Source organism: Cavia porcellus, unplaced genomic scaffold (genome assembly GCF_034190915.1).
Source record: "Cavia porcellus strain 051 isolate PalLab524CR breed Dunkin Hartley unplaced genomic scaffold, mCavPor4.1 scaffold_10, whole genome shotgun sequence".
Lineage (NCBI taxonomy): Eukaryota > Metazoa > Chordata > Mammalia > Rodentia > Caviidae > Cavia > Cavia porcellus.
The window spans coordinates 85458783-85480703 of record NW_026947493.1 but is presented as its reverse complement, the minus strand read 5'-3'; the positions used below and the strand labels follow the sequence as shown (position 1 = coordinate 85480703).

The 21921-nt window shown below is 41.8% G+C and overlaps 1 protein-coding gene across 2 annotated transcripts in view; it reads left to right on the top strand.

Annotated features, from left to right (window-relative positions):
- Positions 1-200: 200 nt before the first annotated feature.
- The window catches only part of Lrp12 (LDL receptor related protein 12), a 74429-nt gene continuing 52708 nt past the window's right edge, over positions 201-21921 (top strand). The window contains exon 1 of one of the 2 annotated variants that reach the window (XM_063257765.1): positions 201-538. In XM_063257765.1, coding sequence (XP_063113835.1) covers positions 460-538 — 79 coding nt within the window. In that variant the 5' untranslated portion in view covers positions 201-459. The remainder of the gene's footprint in view (positions 539-21921) is intronic. The other variant, XM_063257764.1, reaches the window with a different exon arrangement.

Below are 21921 nucleotides of genomic sequence, written 5' to 3'. Positions count from 1 at the left end.
TACACAAACAGCGGTGGAAGGCCAGTGGAGACGCATTAGCTGCGGCTGGCCCGGAGGCCCCAGGGCCACAACCGCAGGGCGCAGGGATGCCAGCGTCCCAGTCGGCCTCCGCCGGCCCCTCGCGCGCTCGCGCATCGATTGGCGCTGCCTGGCGCGGCCGTCGGGCAGGCGGGCGTGGGATCGCCGAGCGCGCGATGAGCGAGCGGCGCGTCCGTCTGGCGGGCGGCGGCGGCGGTGCGCGCGGTGCAGCCCGAGCCCGGCCGAGCCCCGTTCGCCCTCGCCGCGCCCCGCGCTCCCCCCTCGCCCCCGGGGGCGACGCGTGGGCCTCGCGCGCGGGTGGGCGCGGGCGCGCGGAGGCGGCGGCGGGAGAGCGCGGGGAGCCGGCGGCCGCGGCGCGTGCCGCCCGCTTCTCCTCCTCCTCCTCGGTCTCCGCGGCGCCTCAGCCCCGCCGCCCGCGCCATGGCCCGGCCGCCCGGCTCGCGGCGGAGCCCCGCGTGGATGTGGCTGCGGCTGTGGCTGCTGCTGGCCGGGCGGAGCGGTGAGTGTCCCCTCCCCCGTTCCCGTTCGCGTCCCCGTCCCCGTCCCCGCGCGGGGACAAAGCGGCCGGCCCGGGGGACAAAGGCCCCAGGGCGGGGGAGGGGAGCGCCGGGCCGGGTCGGCCCCGCAGCCCCCACGGCCCCTGCCGTCCCGCGCCGCCCGGTGGGCCGGTCCGGAAGCCCCTCCCGGGGGCCGGGTCCCGCGGCTGTGGCGCGCCCCGCGTCCGCCGCCGCCCCCGGCTCGGCCCCCCAGGTCCGCGGCCCCCGCGAGCCTCGGCTCTCCGCGGGTCCTGTTCGCTTCCAAGGCGCCGTGGGGAGAAGTTAGCGCGCTCGGTACGTCCGCTGCCTGAAAGTCCGAAGTTGTTCAGGGTCCTGGGTGGCGGGGACGGGCCTTCCCACGGCGGCCGGGGAGCGGCGTCTCCCCGCGAGCTGTCACCGGCGCAGTGGTGCGGAGAAGCCGTGAGCCGGTCCGCATCCCCGACAGCCGGGCACGGCCGTTCCCTCCGCGTGTCCCCGCGTGCTGCTCCGGGACCCCGGCGAGGTGCGGGTTTTGTTTCGAGGAGTAGGGTGGCTCAGGTCGCTTCAGAGGGAGTCAGGTAATCGCCAGTACTGCTCTTGGGCTCGACCAGAAAACCCCGCGCGTGGCTTTTGTTAGTTGCATCAAGTGGTTGTGATCCTGGCTTGCAGGATGACTTGTGGGTTTGGGTCGACCCCAGAGATCGATAAGCTATTACATCGCTTCTTCCAGCCTAAAGGTACCGGAATGGCGCTGCCCTGGGCTGGAGTAATGGGCTCGGAAAGGAGGGAGGAGGAGAGAGGAATCCTTCATCTAGGATGGTTAGGGATGTTCTGTGCTATAATCAGAATTGAATTTCCGCGGTGTCTGATCAAACTGGATAAGTAAGTGGCCTCTGCCTTGAATAAAACCAGTGTCATTAGTGTTGGAACTAAAAGTCTTGTGCCTCTAGGGAAAAGAGACTCTTGAGTCCCATAATTTGTCTTTTGTGTGTGTGTGTGTAGGGGGAGGTTGTTTTGGGGTTGTTGTTTTTGTATTTGTACCCAAAATGATTGTTAGGTGCTTTTCAGAGGTTTTTGTTTTGAGAATTTATCCAGTGAGGACTGTTCGCAGTCAAAGATTGAAACTGCTGTTTCCGACTGTATGAGCCTGGTTGATAAAGCTAGCAGGCGATTATGCCGAAAGTTGATGTCTCAAGACAGTGAGTTTCAGAGTGCAACAAAAAAGAAGATAGTGACTCAGGCAGGTAGAGCATTCAACTTTGTCAGCAGGGATACAAGGAACCCGGAGCACTGCAGCTGGGGCGACGCTGTGGAGAGCATGTGCTTGTGTGTGAGTCTGTGTTAGTGAACAAGGCAGGAATAACGGGAGGGGCAGTGGGGTTTGTACCTCTGGAAAAGGAAGTAGTCGTGATGTGCTGTGGATGCAGCCTAAGAGCCCTCACCTGAGCCACTTAGGGCAGAAAACAGTTATAATTTGTGGGACAGTCTGAAGATATTTGTTTTTAAACTTTCTTCAAATATAATTAAAAAGTAAACAATACTCAAGGCTTAATACAGCAGTCTGAGCCTTAATACAGCAGACTCAGTAGCCAGTATTAGGGAATTCTAATTTTTTTTTTTTACACAATAATTCTTATGTATAACGTGCAACATTCAGTTTTTACAATTTGTGCCTTGAATCTTTGAAACATTTCATATTCCTTTAAAACAATCCTTTGGTGTTTACAGTCCTCACATGACCACTTTTACAGGACCATCATGTATGATTATTAAAATTCCATGTTACCTTTCTGGATGCCAAGCCCTTACTTGACGTTCTAAATTGCATGAATCACAATTTAGATTTTGTGGTGGCCTACAGTTAATGTCTTCTGGAAGTAATTATTCTGGGGCCAGTAGTATCTTTTCAGTGGCTGCTGTAGCTGAACAGAATGTGCCCCCAGGAGGAGAGAGGGGGGTTGACTCCCCAGTCTTGTTGGAAGAGCCAAGTGGATGAGAGAAGTAGAGCGGAGGGCCTGCGTCTGTCCTGGCCTACTGTACTGGGGGAAGGGCCTCACTCCATTCCAAATTGGGACGTTTGTGTTTTACAAGTGCACAGACATTTTAAAATCTTTGCTCCCCTTAGTCCTGTCTGCTTCTCCAAAGCCAGTTTTACTTCTGGCGTTTCCATTGCTTTACCCTTCAACTCACTTTTGTCTCCCAAGTGAGAGTGTTAATGACTCTCACTGCAGTTGCCTTAGGCGAGCATGTTACATTGGTTTGGCCTTTCCCAGAGGGTTAGGGTTAGGGTGTGTGCAGTGACACCCTGACCTCCAGCGCTGCCCTCTGCCAGCCTCTGTGCTGCTCCTTCTCCCTCTGGCTAACCCTTTCTGCCCCGATGCTGTGCACTCATCAATTTTGGGCCCATTGTCCTTAGTTTGATAAATACTGGCCCAGAAGAAACCTTGAAGTGTAACTCAGGGATAGCCTGAAAGAGTTGTCATGGTTAGTTTGTGGTCTGTACTGCAGGAAGAGCATTCCACTCCACAGCAGTAAGAGCTCTTCCCGAGGTTTACAGACTGACAGCTTTTCACAGCCATGAATCTTTATGGCACATGTACTTGCTAAATTTTGTGGCAGCATGTCATATTCTTTGTACTCTAGTGCTTAAGAGCTAACGATAAAACTTTTCCTGGGGATTTTATGGAACAGTCAGTAGCACTTAAAAAAATTTCCAGCTTGGGCTGAGGATTTAGCTCAGCGGCATAAGCGCCTGTCTTGCAAGCACTCAGTCATGAGTTCTATCCTCAGTGGTACCGATTAAAGAAAAAAAAAAAAAAAAAAAAAAAAAAGAATAGATTCAAAGCTGGGTGTGATGGCACATGCCTAGAGTTAGGAGAATCCCTGTGAGTTCTAGGCCAGCCTGGGCTATATCATTCAAGGCCAGCTTACACTGCGTAGCAAGACCATCTCAAAGAAAAAAAATAATAAACTAGAATCTCTAGCTTTAGAAAAATTGTTGAAATAACTGAAACATTAAAAAAAATCTAAACTGGATGCCAGTTACTTCTAAAGAAGTCAATTGTGATTGCATAAAATAGGTTGAATAAAATGGAATGAACTGCTTAACAGAAGCCCTTTCCTGAGTTCAGATTCTAAATTATCTCCGTATTTTAGGGAGAAATGAAGGTGGGCAGTTCTGTCCACAAAGTCCTAGGTGCTGATCGAGCAGAAGGAACCACTAAAAGTGACCACTTTTAGGGCCAGCTGTGTTCTAGGAAGAGTGTGGCAGCTTGAATGATACATGCAGTAAGTGATTGTTAAAAGTAAAATCGAGGAAGTACAGTCTGAAGACAGTGTAAGAGGGATGTTAGGCTGAAAAGTGAACAGCAGTTAGAATGTTAAGACTTTTGTGAGTGGAAAATTTAAAGCTTACCAGGAAACAAAGGGAATGAGGGGCTTCTGTGTTTCTGATCTGAGCTGTTTTTGATGTTGCTTTTTTGTTTTCCTTAAATTTTATCAGTGATACTAATTTAAATAGTGCATGTAAAGAAGCAAATACATTAAATATAGGTGAGACCTGTACCGATGTAGGCAACAGAAAATGTTTTGACTTTAGAATTTTAGAATAAATATTAATCCTTGCTGCAAATCTGCATAGGTTAAAAGTTGTCTTAAATTGGGGCTGGGGATTTAGCTCAGCGGCATAAGTACCTGCCTTGCAAGCAGGTGGTCGTGAGTTCGATCCCTGGTACCTATAAAAAGAAAAAAGAAAAAAAAAGTTGTCTTAAATTTAGGAACCGAAGCTGAATTGACAGCCTGTAACTTCTAAGGTTACCTTTCCCTTCCATCTCTCCTCAGTCCTACCATTTTCAGGAGAGGTAGGTAAGAGCCTCGCACTAGGGGTTCATGTTTTCCAGTGAATCTTCTGTTCAGCTGCATGTCATTCTTCCTAAGGAGCTGTACATGTTTGTTGTTTCAGTACTGATGCTTAACTTAGGGAATTCTCAGCTTCTGAACTGTGGAAGGGAGAGGGAACTGATGCTTGCTCAGCTTGTAGCATTGATCCCCTTACAGGGAGGTGTGGCTTAGCTCACTGACCATTTTCAGTCGCTGTCCTCCAGCTACCCAGTCAAGTACGGGACTCCTTCCTAATGGAAGCTCACAGGCACTGAGCCTGTTTCTTGGTTCATTATCTGAACAAATATTTGTGGAGCGCTGGCTTATGTCTGGTACTGTGTCAGATGCAGAAACCTAACCGGCAGTTTCTGCCCTCCTGGAGCTTACAGTCTAGTGAGTAAGTTTGGTAAATTCTCCCCTAGAAAGGAGGAGCAGAGACAGAAAAGAAGGGTGGTTAGAGGATGATTCCTTGGATGGACATTTATAAGCCCTAAGGACGGCTACCCCTGTTAGGTTGGGCTAAGAGAACTTTGCACACGACAGCAGTACAGGAACAGCTAGGAATCGGCAAGGAGCTGTGGTCAGGTGGGTGGCAGTGAGTTAATAAAATCCCCGCAGCTGGAGTACGGTGGTCTACAGAGAGACTGGCCAGGTGAGGCCAGAAGAGCATGCAGCGCCCAAGGGCTTTGGGAGCCGGGGCAGTTGAGGGTTTTAATTGTTAATTGTGAAGAGGTTTAAGTGGCGTCATGTGGATTATGTCATGAAAAAGTCATGCTACTGAGTGGAGGGTTGGGAAGGAGGCAGGAGTAGAAATGGGGTGGTTAGCATGAGACTGGTTGTAACTCAGGTGAGAGACACCCCGGCTTGGCTAAGGCAGTACGAGTGGCAGTGATGTTGGTTCGGCTTCCTTTTGATGGGCAAACAAGGCCTGTTTAGTTGCATGAGGTGTGACCACTTCCGGCTGGAGGGTGGGGGGGATTGCGCCAACTGCTCCTGTTTTCTGGAAGTCATGCGATGTGCAAAAGAGTGGAGAGGAGAAGTGAGAGGGTGAGGGTGATTGCTTTTTTCCTTTTTTCTTTTTCATTACTGAGGTTGAATCCAGGGGGTACCAAGCTACATCCCTAGCCCTTATATTTTGTTTTGAGACATAATCCTGCCAGATTGCCTGAACTGACCTGGAATGTGTGATCCTCCTGCCTCACCCTCCCAGGTAGCTGAGATTACAGGAGTGTACAAGCAGGGGTAGCACAGCTTTGACTCGTAGGAAGTTAAATTTCTGTTTCTTAACCTTAAGAAGACTAAGAACACACCGTGTAAGAAGGGCTCCTGTGAGTAAGGGGGCAGCAGATGAGAAGGAGACAGGAGGAGCCAAGAGATAGAGGAGAGCAGAAGCAGGATGCTGTGGAGGCCTCACTCCTCCCCGGCTGGCGTTGCCATCGGTGAGCTCAGTGCAGAAGGCAACCTCTGGTCTCCCGAAGGAGTTCTGGCGAGAACAAAGCTAGGTTTCAGGTGCCTCTGTTGCCCAAGTTAAATGCTGTAAGCTGAAGTGACCAATAAAATGGCTTATGTCTTTGGAAGAGGCAAGACTGTATTAGGAGAGTCATGAATATCGGAACATGCTTGGAAGAACAGGCGACCTTTTACATTGCTTTTCTGGAGCGTATGGCTTAGTGATAGAAGCTATAACTTTAGGAAGTCCTAAACCTTAACAGTAAGTAACTCTGTCAGGACAGTGTTCCAGGTTTCCTCTGAAATGTGTGGTCACTCGTGCCCCTGCACTGTGGAAGGGGCTAACTTGATGCTTACCTTTAGTTCACTTACATTTTGGTTTTTAGAGGAAGGAAAAGTGGTGCTAATCTTTCAGTATTAGAATTAAATAGAACACAGTAAAATGTTTGCTGCTTTGGAAATTACCTTTTCAAATATGAAGAAAAGGGTAAACCTTTTATCAGACAACTTCATTAATAGTTAAAGCATCTTTTAGGTTTTAAGTGTCTATTTCAGAGAAAATATAACCTGAATCTTTGTATTTGATGTGTTCTGAAATATTATTCAGTTTCTTGAAGTTGTTATTGCCTTTTCTATGACACTAATATGTTTTTACTGTTAGAATGTAGAAGATCTTTGCATAAAATGCTCTGATCAGTTCTCAGAACGAATGTGAAGTAGGTGTTTACCACTGTTACTAGAAGAAAGCAGGGCCCTGCGGGTGCTTTGCCTGGGACTCGCAGCTCTGCTGCTGTGTCTTCCAGGAGAGACAGGGCTTTTTCTCCCTCCTGCGTTGCCATGACAACCTTCCCCAACTAGACTTGGCTCTCCTCTGCTTCCAGGTCATCAGGCAACCCCAAGAGCTCCGCTTGACTTCTCTGAAGCACAGACCTGCCTATGTAACTTTCCTGCTGAAACCCCAGCAGTCCTGAAATACACCAGTGCCTCGGTGGAGCCCTCAGCGCTGGCTGGCGGTTACCTTTGCGCTGCCCTCCGTCACTGCCCCTGGTCCCTGCCCTGCGCCCCCGCCCTGTGTCCCTGCCTGTCTGATCTCCAGTCCTTGGCGGTGCCCCGGGTCCCTTCTGCCCCTCGGCCTGCGCTTTCTTCCTTCCTCAGTACCACTGTCCTCAGTAGGAGGACTCCTGCTTGTCCTTTGGTCACTGCCACCTTTGGGAGTTTCCTTGGCTCCTCCAAACTGGGAGCCCTTCTTAGATACAGCCAAGCCTCAAACGCAAGTCACCTAGTTTTAAATGTCCAGTAGCCATGCTTAAAAAAAAAGGCAAACTGATGAAATTAATGTTTAAATATATTTAACCCCAGTGTGTTTAAAATACTATTGTTTCAACATGCTCAATAAAACCAACACGACCAATAAAAATAAATATTAATGAGATATTCTGAATTATGTTTTTCACTCTTAAGTCTTCAAAATGCCGTGTAAATTTTAGGTTTACAATTCATCAGTTAAGCTAACCCATGTTTCAAATGCTTAACAGCGACTTTGGAAAATAGTGCCTATTAAAGTTGAATATAGTCATGGCCTGTGGCCCTGCAGTTGTACTCCTACGCATGAACTCATCCAAGCAGACGCCTAATTTATGCACCAGAGACGTGTACAGACACAGCTAGCCCTTCCGCCTCCCCGCCAGGACTCCCGCCAGCCCTCCCGCCCCTCAGCAGTAGAATGGATGCAGAAACCTGGTGGCTGAATACTAGGGGATGGGGCCCGGCACCGCTCCGGACCTGGGGGTCTCAGGCCTCCCACTAGGGAGGCTCCAGAGGGCTTTTACACAGGGATGGACACTTAGACAGAGGGAAAATTGTAGCTAGTCTTTACTTCCTCCTTCTTCCCTTTCTCTTCTCTCCTGTAACTTAACCTCGCCTCTAATTTTTGTTTGTTCATTCTTTTAAACACACTTGAAATCTTTTGTTGTTGATTTCAGTGGTCAGGAGCAGTGTAAAAAGAGTGTAGTGCCCAGTTGTGGTTTTTTAGCTTTCAAGATGAGGAAAGGAGACCTGCACTTGGTTATGTACTCTGTAGGAACTATGACAGAAGAGGAAAGGGGTGCTTTGTGTTTGTCAGAGCCAGTGGGAAAAACGTTTTCATTCCTGATGTGGCTAACTTCTAATTTGCTGAGCAGGGTGGTAGAGAAGCTCCTGTAGAAGTCCAGCACCTCTGTTCAGTGGGCCTCAGGACTGAAGTTGTCAGTATGCAGCCCTCGTCCAGGTGCGTTAGTCCTAGGAGTCTGAACCCACCTCGGAAGGAAAATGGAGGTGCAGTTTCAGTTAACAGAACACTCAGTTTTTTCTCTAGCATCCTTACCAAAGTTTCTTTGAGCATCAAATAAAATAGTTGAATACAGATGAAAATAGATAAAATTACGTAGATTAAATCTGCCTAAGGTTCCATTCCACATTACTTTGTCCACTGAACTAAAGTAAGGAGCTGGTGTTCGATTTTTTTTAATGAAACATTTTATTGATAAGTAATTGTACCTATCTATGGGGTGCAGTATGATCATTCAGTGCATGTGTACAGTGTGTAATGATCAGATCAGGGCAACTAACACTTGCGTCTCCTTAAACATTTGTTCTTTGTATTGGGAAACCTTTGAGTTCCTTCCTTATAGTTTATAACACACAGAAACTGCAGTCACCTACTGTGTGTAGGCCCTTTATCGAACTTGCTCCTGCTGTCTGATTGCCTGTGTGTTTTGGTGCCTGGTGCCCAGGCTCCTAGCAAGCCTTTCCAACCCTGAGCCCACCAGGAGCTTGCCTTTTTTCTTAATGGAATAATAAAAATATTGTAAAAAGAAGTGTGGTCTCTTATATTCAGCAACTGTATTATGCATTTCCTGTTGGGCAGGTTGGGCAGCCTAGGCCTCTCCGTGCTGGATGTGTTCTGGGGAGATGAGAGGATCAGAATCACCATACATGACCAGCCCTGTGTTTTATGTTACTTTGTTTTTACTCCCTAGGTAGGGGGTGAGCTACAGTAAGTAGGTGATACTTTCCTTAAAGGTTCACTGGCCGTCTAAAGCTGCAGCCCATGCATGAAGCCTCTGCAAGAACAGCTACTTTTTCAAGTTTGAGTCAACTTTGAGGATTTATTATTTTCCTCAAATACTGTTATTTGATCAGCGTTTCCATATTTGTTTTAAAGTTATAAATACTATTCTCTTAGGTGTTACCGTGCTGTGACTGTATTGCTCTGTTAATAACCATCTGCCTTGTTTCTGCCGTTCCTTTCCCTACAGACTCACCACGCTTCTCTGATTTCTGTGTTCTCAGAGAATTAGCTCTTGCCTTGGTTTATGGTGTGATTCCTTGTTTTATGTTTTATTACTGTTTTTTATTTTGTTGGTTTCCTAGCTTTTAAGGTAATTCCTTTTTAATTTTTAAAAACTTTTATTTAAAAATTATGGTGTGAATTGACATTTTTCTCTTTCGCTGCAAAGTTCACATAGCTACCATCACATTTGGGATACAAGCAGTTCTGTCACTGCCCCACCAGAGATCTCCTTTTGCTGTTCTTTTGTAATATCAGCCTCTTGCTACCCTTATAATGTCTGCGGATGACTGATGTGTCGGTTTCTGAGAAGGTCGTGTCAGCGGGATTGTACCGGGTAGTCATTGGAGACTGGCTGTGCTTCTTAGCCCATGTCTTGGAGATGTTTGGATCAGTATGTCACTGATTTTTAGCAGGGAGCAGAATGCCACTGTGTGGGTACACTGAATGAAGTTTTAACCGTTTCATTTGTTTGTTGAAGGACACTGGAGTTGTTTTCCGTTTGGGGTTATTACTAAGCTGCTGTAAGGAACCATATTTAGTTTTCTGTGTGAGCGTCAGTTTTTACTTCTTTAGGGTAAACACCGCGGGCTTGCTGGGTCCTAGGTTTTATGTATACGGGGAATTTAAGAGAAGTGCGAAATCATTTTCCAGAGTGGTCCCTAGCGGTGAGTGTTCTGCCCAGCAAGGGGGAGGGTGCTGCACGCTCTGTTCACCAGCTCTCTGTGTTCCTCTGCTCATTTTTATGAGCTGTGCAGTGGTGACTCTTGGTTTGAATGTTTTTTATGGCTGATGGTGTTAAGCTTTCCGTGGCAGACTTTTTTGGCATTTGGGTGACAGGTTAAAGCCTGTTACCTATTTTTAATTTTGTTGTTGTTACTTTTGAGTTTTGAGAGTCATATAAATTTTTTCCCTCAGAATCTATAGCTTATCTTTTATTCTCTGCATAGTACCATTGGAAAAGCAAAATATTTTTATATTTGATTATTAAAAATTTTTGATTTATGTTTTAGTATCATTTCTGAAAACTTCACTTAATCCAAGATCAAGGTTTTGTTTTTCTAAACATTTTAGTGTTTTACGGTACACATTTAGATCTAAAGATTTATCTTTTTTTATAAGGTGTGAGGTTTATACAAAAGGTTCCATTTTTGCATGTGAATAACCAGTTGTTTGAACATCATTTGTTGGAAAAATTATCCTGTCTCTTCCTTGGGCCGCCTCTGCTCCTGTCAGGGACCCAGCGGATCCATGGTCTGCTCTATTTCTGGGCTTTCCCTTCTGCTCCATTGTTCAGTGTGAATCTTTGCCATTACCCCATTGTCTTGATTGCTGTAGCTTTTTAGTACGTCCTTAAATGGGGCAGAGCAGTCTCTTTAATTGTATTGTCAAAAATTTTTTGACTATTCTAATTCATTCTCCCTCCCATCCCCACATTTTAAGGGTCTTTACCTGTCTTGTCTTTACCTTGCTTACCTTGACTTGTCTTTACTGTAAAATACCCTGTTAGCATTTTGACTGGTATTGGGTTAAATTTATAGAGCATTTTTGAAGTGTTTACATCCTCACTATGTTGAGTTTTCTAATCCATGAATACAAGATCTCTCATTTGTTTAAGTCTTTGATTTCTTTCATTAGTAGTTTTTTTCATACAGAGGTGGATCTAGTATTTTATATTTATGCATATTTCATTTGGGGAACTCTTTTTTTCTAGATTCATGCTGAACAGGATTATTGAGTTGTAATTCTCTATTTAAAACTCTAACTCAGTGAGTTTGTTGTATTCAAAGAGTTGTCACTCCAGTCTGGAGAGAAGCTACTGAACATGACAGTATTCTTAAGTAAATTGCTTCCGATTGTTCCTCACTTGTGTATATGACTTGTGGTTTAGAAGTATTAGAAGCAAGGCAAAATATTTTTATTAAAAATACTATTATTTAAAAATATTTAGAAAAACTGAAAACCTTGATTTTGGATTCAGTGAAGTTTTTAGAAATGATAGGAAAACATAAATCAGAAATTTTAAAAAAGCAAATATAAAAATATTTTAGAAGTATTTTTGCAGGTTTTCCAGGGAATTTCCATGAATTACTGCGATTGTGAGCAAGGGCAGTGATGCTTTTGTCTCTTCAGACTCTGTGGGTCCGGGTGGTGGCAGTGCCTGCTTGGCTCCCCGTCTGGGGGCTGGCGTTCCGTTCAGTGCGGATCCTGAGAACGTCACTGAGGCTGTGTCAGGGCCCTGTAGTGAAGCTCCTTATTCCTAATGTGCTGAGGGTTTTTGTCATGGCTGGATGTTGGAATTTGAAAAAAATGCTTTTCTTTTTCTACAAGTTACTGATATCATTGTGTGATTTTTTTCCTTGTTTGGTGCATTGCATTGACTGATTTTTAAATTGTAACTACCCTTTCATTCTCAGAATAAAGTGCATTAACAGTATTAGTATCCTTTTTTTAAAAAAAAATAGCAGTCTTATGCAGTGAATTTAAGCCTTTCAGAGTAGTTTTTAGTATGGTCACAAAGTTAGACAGCTATTACCACTACAGAGTTTCATGAGATTTGTATCAGCTCAGAAGAAAACGCTGTACCTGCTAAAGAGCTTTTCCCTTTTGTTTGTTTTTTACTTTTCCTTCTCATCCTGTAGCTGTTGGCAACTATAAATTGACTTTGTGTCACTACGGATTTGCCTATTTTGAACACTTCATCATATACATACAGACATTTTGTGGCTGGCTTCTTTTGTTTAGCATAGTATTTTTTGATTTGTTCATGTTGTAGCATAACTCAGTACTTGATTTTTTTTTTTTTGGCCAAATATTCCATTCTCTAGGGTATACCACGTTTTACTTGCTCATCAGGTAACAGACAGTGGGATAACTTCTACTTAGCTAATACTACTGTGAATGTGTAGGTATGGTTTTTGTGGGGCAGGTATGTGTATTTTCAGTTCTCTTGAGTAGAATTTCCAGCTCATAGGGTGACTGTGTTCACCTTTTTGAAGAACTTCAAGTGCAGGTACTGTTTTACCTTCCCACTAGCGGTGTGTGAGGGCCCAGTTTTCCCACAGCTGTCCAATGAGGTGGGATGTCACGTGGTTTTGATTAGCATTTCCTAAGAAGTAATGTCTTTCCATGTGTTTGTTGGCCTTTTGTGTGTTCATTGGAGAAATGTCTATTCAAATCCTTTGCCCATTTGTTAATTGGCTATTTAAGCTATAAGAGTTCTGTGATTTGGAAATACTTTCTATGTTCTGTCATTCACCTTTTCACTTTTTTATATTCCTGTTCTTCAGTGCACACGTGCTTTTGATTTTGAGACAGTTGTAGTTTGGTTTGTTGTTGTTGTTGTTGCTTGTACCATACCTAATTAAGTTTTCCTAATCCAGGGTGAAGATTTGCACCTGTGTTTTCTTTCTAAGCATTCTATAGATTAGCCCTTAGTTGTAGGTGTTTTGCCCAAGGTGTATTTTTTTTATTTTAATTTTAATTTTTTCAGTATGGCAAGATTGAGATCAGTTCATTCTGTTGCATTTGGCTTCCTATTATCCCAGAGCTATTGGTTGAAAACATCATACTTTGGCATGAAAAGAGTAAATTTTTCCAACACCGTTTGTTTATTAAAGAGACTATCTTTCAGTGAACATGCTAGGCTACTTTGTCAGAGGTAAGGTAACTGAGTGTGTTTGGGGATGTGTCTGCATTTTTTATTCTGTTCCACTGATTCTCAGCCTGTTTTTTTGCTAACACCATGCTGATTTTGTCACTATAGCTTTGTAGTGTAATTTCAGGTCTGGAATTGTGATGCCCCTGACTTGCCTTTTGCTATTCTAAGTCTTTTTCTGGTTCCAAATGAATTTTAGGGATGTTTTCTCTAGATCTGTGAGGTATGCTAATGGTATTTTGATTGGAATTGCATTAAGTTGGTGTTGCACTGTGGCCAATTTCACTATGTTGGTTCTTTCTATCCAAGAGCAAGGTATATCTTTCCATTTTCTTGTATCCTCTTCAATCCACATGCTGAAAACTAAAACTAGACCTGTGTCTGTCACCATACACTAAAGTAAAGTCAAAATGGATCCGAGATCTAAATATGAAACAGAAATACTCAATCTGAAAGAGAAAGTGGGTAGAAATCTCAAAGACATAGATATAGGCAGAGGGTTCATGAACAAAATCCAAACTGCATAAGAAATGCTTCAAAGAATCACCAACTAGGACCTCATCTTACTAAAAAGCTTTTGAACATCAAGAGAAATCACCAATAGAGTGAAAAGAAAACCCACAGAATGGGAAAAAATTTTAGCCAACTGTCCTTCAGACAAAGGATTTCTATCTAGAACATATAAAAAATAGAAAATATTGTCCCCCAAATTCAAAGACCCAGGCCAAAAATGGGATCTGAGATGAATACACACTTCTCAGATGAAGAAATACAAATGGCAAATAAAGATATGAAAAAATGTTCAGTATTGTTAGTCATTCGAGAAATGCAAATTAAAACAACACAGATTCCATCTCACCCCAGAAAGAATGGCTAGCATCAAGAAATCAACCAGTAACAAATGTTGGTGGGGCTATGGGGAAAAAGGAGAGCTGTGGCTGGGAGTGTAGATTGTACAACCACTGTGGGAATCAGTGGAGATTCCTCAGAAAATTGGGATTAGAGGTGCTATTCAATCAAGCTCTTCCTCTCTGGATATTTTCCTAGAATACTTAAAAACATCATGCCACAACAATATATGTACATCTGTATTTATAGCAGTAGTTTTTTGTTTGTTTGGTACCAGGGATTGAACTCATGACCTCATGGTTGCCAAGCAGGCACTTATGCCATCGAGCTAAACCCCTGGTCCTAGCAGCACAATTGTAATAGCTAAACCCAAGTGCCCATCAACCAAAGGATGGATAAAAAAGACTTTTTAATGTAATGGAGTACTGCTCAACCATAAAGAAGAATAACCTGGAGACTTTTATAGGTAATGGGTGCAAGTCAAGATCATAGTCATAAGTGAAATAAAGCAAACATACATGTGTAAAAGTCATATTGTCTCACTAAGTGTGAGAAACTGAACGAGTAAATAGAATCCAAAATGTACAGTAGATATTGTGGATTGGAAAAAAGCTGTTCAGAAGAAAAACTGTAATAGGGGAAAAGAAGAAAGGGAAATATATATATATGTATACACAAGATAGTTAAGATGGCTGTACAGCTAGCTTTTCTATTCCTGGAGAAGAATGTTTTATGATAATATTGTTTAGACACAGTATCATGCCTGTGTCCCGTTTTCTGAATGCCTACTAGGAAGACAATACGAGCTGGGGATTTAGCTCAGCAGCACAGCACCTGCCTGATAAGCATAAGGTCCTGAGTTTGATTCCTGGTAGCAAAAAAAACAAAACAAAAAAAACCAACAAAAAACAATATGCAAAGTATCAAGCATTATAACTGTCCTACTAACCTGTTTTGTGATTCCATTTCATTGTTTATTTTTTTTTTCTCAAAATAAAACTATTCTCAGTTTTGTTTTTGTTTTTTTGGGTTTTTTTTTTTTGTTTTGTTTTTGTTTTTTTTTTTTTTTTGGTCTTTTTCGTTTTTATCAGTACCAGGGATCGAACTCACAACTGCCTGCTTGTAAGGCAGGCGCTTATGCCGCTGAGCTAAATCCCCAGCCCCAATAAAACTATTCTCAAAAAATAAAAGAAATAAAACTATTCTCAAAATAAAAGAAGAATAAAGTATTCTTTCCTCATTTTTGTAAAAAAAAAAAAAATAGATGAACTCAGTGTAATTCTGAGCTTATCTCCTGGCTCTCGGTTTTGTTCTGTTTACATAGCTATCCATAGACATCTGTGTATCCCACTGTTAATGCCACAATCCTCTCATCATTGTAGCTTGGTCCATTTTAAAAACAAGAAATGTGGATCCTCCACTTCGATTGTCTTTTTCAGGGTTTTTCTTCCGTTTTTGGATTTGACGCATTTTCCTGTAAGTTTTAGGGTTGGCTCCTCAAGGAGGAGCAGGAGCAGGCAGCTGAGCTCTGGGATGGCCACATTGTGTCTGTGAAATCAGTGGTGAGAAGTGCTGTCTTACCGATTTTAGTTCTGACCCATGAACATGTGTTGTCTTTCTACTTACAGAAGTCTTTAATTCCTTTCAACAATGCTTTGTAGTTTTAGTTTGTAGCTTTCCCATTTATTTTGTTACATTTATTTATTTAAAATTTTATTTAAAGAAAGACTAAATAAAACAGAAAATGGGTAGAAATAATACATATGTTCAGAGAAAAAATAAATAGTAAGAAATCACTAATTAATGTTTACATACTGTCCTTTTACAAATAGTTGTTCAAGATACAACAAAAGTGGAACATATAAAGTGGGAATTCAAACAGCGAGACTGCAAACAGTTCTGTTCAACTATCCAACAAAAACTTAGTAACATGGTTGTCAATCCTATACATAAACATACATGCAGTTATCCATACTTTCATTTATGTTGGGATTAAACAAACTAAAGCAAGCTAAAGTCATTCTGAACAAAGAATAATAGTATTGCTGGATTTTACATCATGACACTCCGTGATCAGCACTGGGTAGTGTAGGGTCTTTTTTTTTTTTTTTAATTTTATTAAAAGAAAGACTAAACAAAACAGAAAACAGGTAGAAATAATACATACTTTCAAAAAAATAAACAGTAAGAAATCACTAGTTGATGATTACAGATTGTCCTCTTACAAATAGTTATTCAAGATACTAAAGTGGAGCATATAAAGTGGGGATTCAAACAGTGAGACTGCAATCAGTTCTGTTCAACTATCCAACAAAAACTTAGAAATACAGTTATCAATCCTATACACTGAAACATACATGCAGTTATCCATATCTTCAATTATGTTGAGATTGAACAAACCCAAGCAGTCTAATATCACTCTGAACAAAGAATAATACTATTGCTGGGTGTCACATTATGACACTCCAAGATCAGCACTAAGTATTTTAGTGTCTCTTTTTCTTTAAAGTGTCTGTTCATTTCATCATATGTCATAAGATCAGTTCTCATAAACTGTTTATAGATTCTACACATGTGTGAGTCTTAACATGTATTTCTGTCCTTTCTATACTAGAGGGAAAAACAAAACAAAGACAAAATGAAACATATTCCTATAAACACATGAAATGAAAAAGACATACAAGACCGTTATATAAGGAGTTCTGCCATAGTTCCTGTGTTGTCTCTTGTTATCTTCAATAGAGTTGGCTATATCATCAGACATAGTATAACTGAATATATCAGTACATAAAAATCAAACAAAACAGATTTAAATAGATCAGTCATAGTAAGACAATATAAGGGCTCTAGATTAAGATAATAGGAAATTAAAGACGACTACTGTGTTATATCCTAATGTTTTGGGGACAGCTGTCTGTGCCCTCAAATCTAAGGCAAGTAGACAAGCTGGAACAGAATAAAATCTATCAAAAAAAAAAAGGATAAAATCTATTTAAGCAGAGTGGTGTGAGTAATGTGGGTTTTAAATTCTGATACACTATTAACAATATCTTCTGCCATGTTTTTTAAGACTCTCTCTCCCCTTTCACTTCCCCAGGGTACACTACATTTTTTTGGGTCTGACTAAGACCCTTGGTTTTAAATTGGGTGGGTGGGGGATGGGGCAACCTGCTATTTACCTAAGTGTTTCCGAACCTTCTCTGTCCTGGACTTGACCTCTAATTGTACTCCTTGACATTTAAAGTCTGTCTTTCCAACCTATCCACAAATACTGGTCTAGTTGCCCCTATTACTCTCTGGTTCTCTATCACGTAGAGCATTGTTTTCTCATATTTGATTTTCAGTCCATGTACTCTTTTTCATGTTAATTATATTTCCTATAAATAGAATCTCAGTGGACCCTGCCTCCTGATCTACTCCACGTGTGGTTCTTTTTTTTTTTTTTTTAATTTAGTGTATCAAGGCCATCTATATTCTCTGCCTCATTTCTGTTATGCTCTTTTTTTGCCATCAGTTGTCTGCTTATCTTCTTCATTCTGTTTTCTGCTCCATTCATTGAGGCTTCTCTGCCACTGTTCCTGGAATCCTAGTACTTTTCTCTCTCTCTCTAGCATGCCCTGCAGTATTCTCTGTAGAGTTGGATTCGTGGTTGCAAATTTCTCAAGTTCCTCTTTGTCTTGGAAGCATCTTGTTTCTCCATTAATTTCTAGAGACAGTTTAGCAGGGTATATCAATCTAGGTTGGAAGTTATTTTCTTTCAGGGCTTGGAATATTTCACTCCAGGCTCTTCTTGACTTGATGGTTTTTGTCAAGAAGTCTGCTGTTATTCTGATGTGCCTTCCTTTATAGGTTATCTGTTTCTTGTCTCTAACAGCTTTTAATATTCTGTTCTTATATTGAATTTCTGGGATCTTGATTATTATATGCCTGGGTATGGCTCTGTTTTGGATGTAGGTAGCTGGAGTTCTGTATGCCTCATATATCAGAATATCATTTTCTTTTTCTATGTTTGAAAAGTTTTCCTTAATTATTTCTGTAAATAGCCTTTGTAGTTCCTTTGTACCCCTGCTTCTTCATTCACATTCTTTATTCTCAAGTTGTAGACCCTCTTGTCGTCTTCTAGCCTTTGTATTGTTACTGCTTATTTCCTTGTTATTTTAAAAAACATAATCCTTTCATAATCCCACATTGTAAAACTGTCCTCCAGTTTGGATAATCTATCTTTAGTTTCTTTCAATCAGATTTCCCATCTTTCCATAGAGTTTTTAATTTCCTGGTAATCTCTTTGAATCTGCTTCGTGTATTCTATATTTTGTTTATATTCTTCATCAAATGGTTCTCTCCTTTGTTTGAGTTCCTCCCTTCTTCTATCTGTGTCTGCTTGAGGGATGCTTAGCATCTCTTTTATTAATCTTATATCTTGCTTTACTTGGCTAAATATTTCACTTTTGAACTCGTCTATGAGGTCCCCAAGATATCTCTTTATGTCCACTGGTGCCATGTCTAATATTGCGTGTTTGCTCTTCTCATTCTGCTTTGTATTTACCTGTTCTGGGTTAATGTTCACAGGGTTGGGACCTGGGGACTTTTTGTTGTTGCTTCCTCTTCCCATCTTTTTGTTTCTTCCAGGAGGCTCCAGTTTCTTTCTGTGTTGGTTACAATTCTGAAGCACGCTGGCTAGGTGACCCTTCCCACTGCAGTGTGCTAGTGAGTTGCAGGCAGGGGCGGCATATGCTGGCCTCTCCCCTCCGAATCAGTCAAGCTACTGAGGCCTGCACTGTATTACTATGCACCGCCTCTCCTCCAGGTCAGTCAAGGCTTCTGAGGCTTGACTGCGTTAGTGTGTGCCACCAGCTGTAAGTACTTGATTTCAGATACCCTATTGGGTCTCAGCCAGGTCACATGACCCAGGCCTAGCTCACTCCACCTTTCCTGTTCAGGAAGAGAACAACTGACTAAAGTCACTGCTGCCCCTTGTACTTGCCAGTTCTGCCTGGTCCCAGAATGTCCTCCCAGCTCCCTTCTCTGTGGAATGGCTCCACTCCTGTCACTCATCACAGATCAATGCAGGCTCCCCAGCAAGCTCAGCTCTCTGTTTGGCTGGCCAACCCCTGACTTCAGTGTGACTGCACCTCCAGTGAGTCGAAGTGGCGGGACCTCCGACGGCTTGGCAAGTCGCCTGCTATAGCAGGAGCACTGAACCTTTAGCTTTTCCAGTAATAGCACTGAGACTGTATGTTTGATTGGTTCTTCTCACTTTACTTTCTTCTTGGGAAGAGAGAATTCATCTCCTTCTGTTCGGGGCTCCCCACACTGTATTATGTTGAATTCTAAGTTGACTATCTCAGGGAGCCTCTGTAGCCGGCTGTTATTTATTCGCCATCTTTTCTCCATCCCCCGTTAAATTCATTTTTTACCTAGTATTCTGAATATAACTTTTAAAATTTAGCGTTTGATTGGCATTGATCTTGCACAGGAATATATTCTTGTAATCTGTGATTTTGCTGAACTTGTTTACTAACCCTAATAGGTTTTTATTTATATGTATACCTTAGAGTTTTTTATATATATGATCGTGTCATATTTGTAAGTAGAGATACTTCATCTTGGTAATCTAGGTGACATTTTCTCCATGCCTAATTGCCTTTACTAAAGTTTCCTAGTACAGTGTTGAATAGAAGTGACAAGGCAGACATCCTTGTTTTTATTTATAATCACCTTTAAATGACTATTAAAATCATTTTACTATTACTAAAACAGAGAAGATGGGAGGGTGGTGCATGAGAGCTTACCTACTGTTCTTTCTGTTTTATGTTTGAAAAGTTTACATCATAAAGCTTAAAATAAGGTTAAAATTTCATTAAAATTTTCACCTCCATTCTCAACAAGTATTTTAACTTTCTTGGATTTTCTTCTTCCTCTCCCTTATGTTGTTCTTTGTCACATGATTTTCTTAAAGTCTTCAGTCAGGTTGAACAGGTTGAATTTATTTTGTTGCACTTGAATTATTTTTTTTCTCCTTTCCCCTCCCGGAAATACCTGGACATGTAGATTTTCTTGCAGAGCACTTTTTCTAAAATCGTGCCTTGATCCCCAGTATCAGGAGGGGAAGTAGTGGCAGTGAAGTGTAATATTTGAATAGCGCACTTTGACCCAGGAGAAAGGAGGCACTGATGGGAAAACTGGTGATGATGCAGCAAACACAGCAGCGGCCGAGCGCCAGCAGCGCTGCAGTCACGTGACTGTGCACCCCTTTCTGATTGGATGTGTGTGTCTGTGTCTTAGTTCATTTGGGCCACTGTAACAGCTTATAAACAACAGAAATGCATTTTTCATATTTTTGGAGGCTGGGGAGTCCCAGATCAGGTATTGGCTGATTCACCCACTTTCTTTATACTCCACGAAAGCATTTGGGTTTGGATTAGGGTTAGGGTTATGGTGGAAGGGGTGAGGTGCCCCTCCAGGGTCTGTGTTATAAGGTGCTATTCCCACCGCTTAGAATTACCTCCTGAGGCCCAACGCCTCACTTCCTAGTGGTCACCCTAGAATTTCAGCATATGGATTTATGTGATAGAATTTCAACATAGGAACTTAGGGGGACATAGCCTTCAAACTGTATATACACAGACTCATTTGTGTGCATAAGAATCCTGTCTACCATATAGGCAACCTCTTTGAAGGCAGTAAGATTCACTATGATGCCCATTATGGTTTGACTATTACCTTCTTTTGAAATCCTGTAAGGTCTCCAGTGTAGGTTTTATTGGTCTTGTTCTGTACTGTTTTGATCAATTCTGTTATACCTGATGATATAGGCAACTCTTTTTAAAAATAGCAAGAGGCACAATGGTACCCATTTTTGATCACCTGATGTTCTATTTTTGCATCATGTACTATGCCCATCCTTCTGTTCTGACCGACTCTGTTTTGTTTAGTCACGTTAGGTTTTATTCTTTTCAAAAAAAGTAATAAGAACTGTGGGAGTAAAAAAAAACCCAAAAAGTGTAATTGTTATTAAAAAGAGAGGAAAGGAAGGTGGTCTAAGGGATATAACTGCATGTATGTTTGAGGTGTGTAGGATGGAAATCCATATTACTGAACTTTTGTTGGATCATTGAACGGCACTGTCTGCAATCTCATTGTATGAATGTACACTTTATATGCTTTAATTTTATAATTTGGACAACTGTTTCTAAGATGACAATATGTAACCTATTAACTAGTGATATCTTACTGTATTTTTTTCCTTGAAATTCTGTATTATTTATACCCTTTTATGGCTTTGTTTTTTTATTTCCTTTCTTTTTTCTCTTTAAATAAAAAAAACCCTGTCTACCTACAAATAATACTGTCGTTATTTCCATTTCACAGATAGGGAAACTGAGGCACACAGGTATCTTAGCCTAGCTGACAGGATTAGTAAGTGAGAGAGTATGGTAGTAATCTGTCCAGAATCCATGTTTCTAACCAGTACGCTGTGCCGCTTCTGCATAGCTTACTTAGAGCAGTCCCCTGCAGCTTTGCAGGCAAGCTGATTGGCCCCTCTTGCTTTTATTCTCTTTAATTTGTTACTAGAGCTCATCTCCTTGTGATGCTGCTAGAGACAGATGAGCCCGAGATGCCAGATTATTAATGTTTTCTGCATTAATTCTAGTTTGCTATTAATTGAGATTTCTAAATGAAACGATGCTAGGTTATTGGATTTTACACTGCCTACCCTCAAGGTTTGTTGAGGTTATTAAATGACTTATGCAAATACTTTTCTACATCAAATTTTAATTTTCTTTCTTAAATGGACAAAAAAAACCCCAATTTATAGCAGCAATAATTGGATGACTAATAAAATTGCAAACAAAGGTAACTTTAGAAGCAGTCAGAGAAGTGCAGATAAATGCTAACTATCAATTTAGTGAAAGTCAGATGTTCAAAGAAGTCATTAAGGAAAATAAAACTGGCTGGAACACGGTGAAATGTGACCTTGACCGGTAGAAATGACAGTCTTTGGCTCATGAGGTGTTTCTTTGGTGTTTTTGACCTATCTTGGACATCTTTACATATCATTATCCATAAACTATTTCCCTAATGTTGGGGATTAGTCACGTTTTTAAGTAATATTATAAAAACAAGCTTTTACTAATTTTTGTCTGAAATATTTTATTACTTTTTCTATCATCAAGTCATAAAAGTAGATTACTACTGTACCA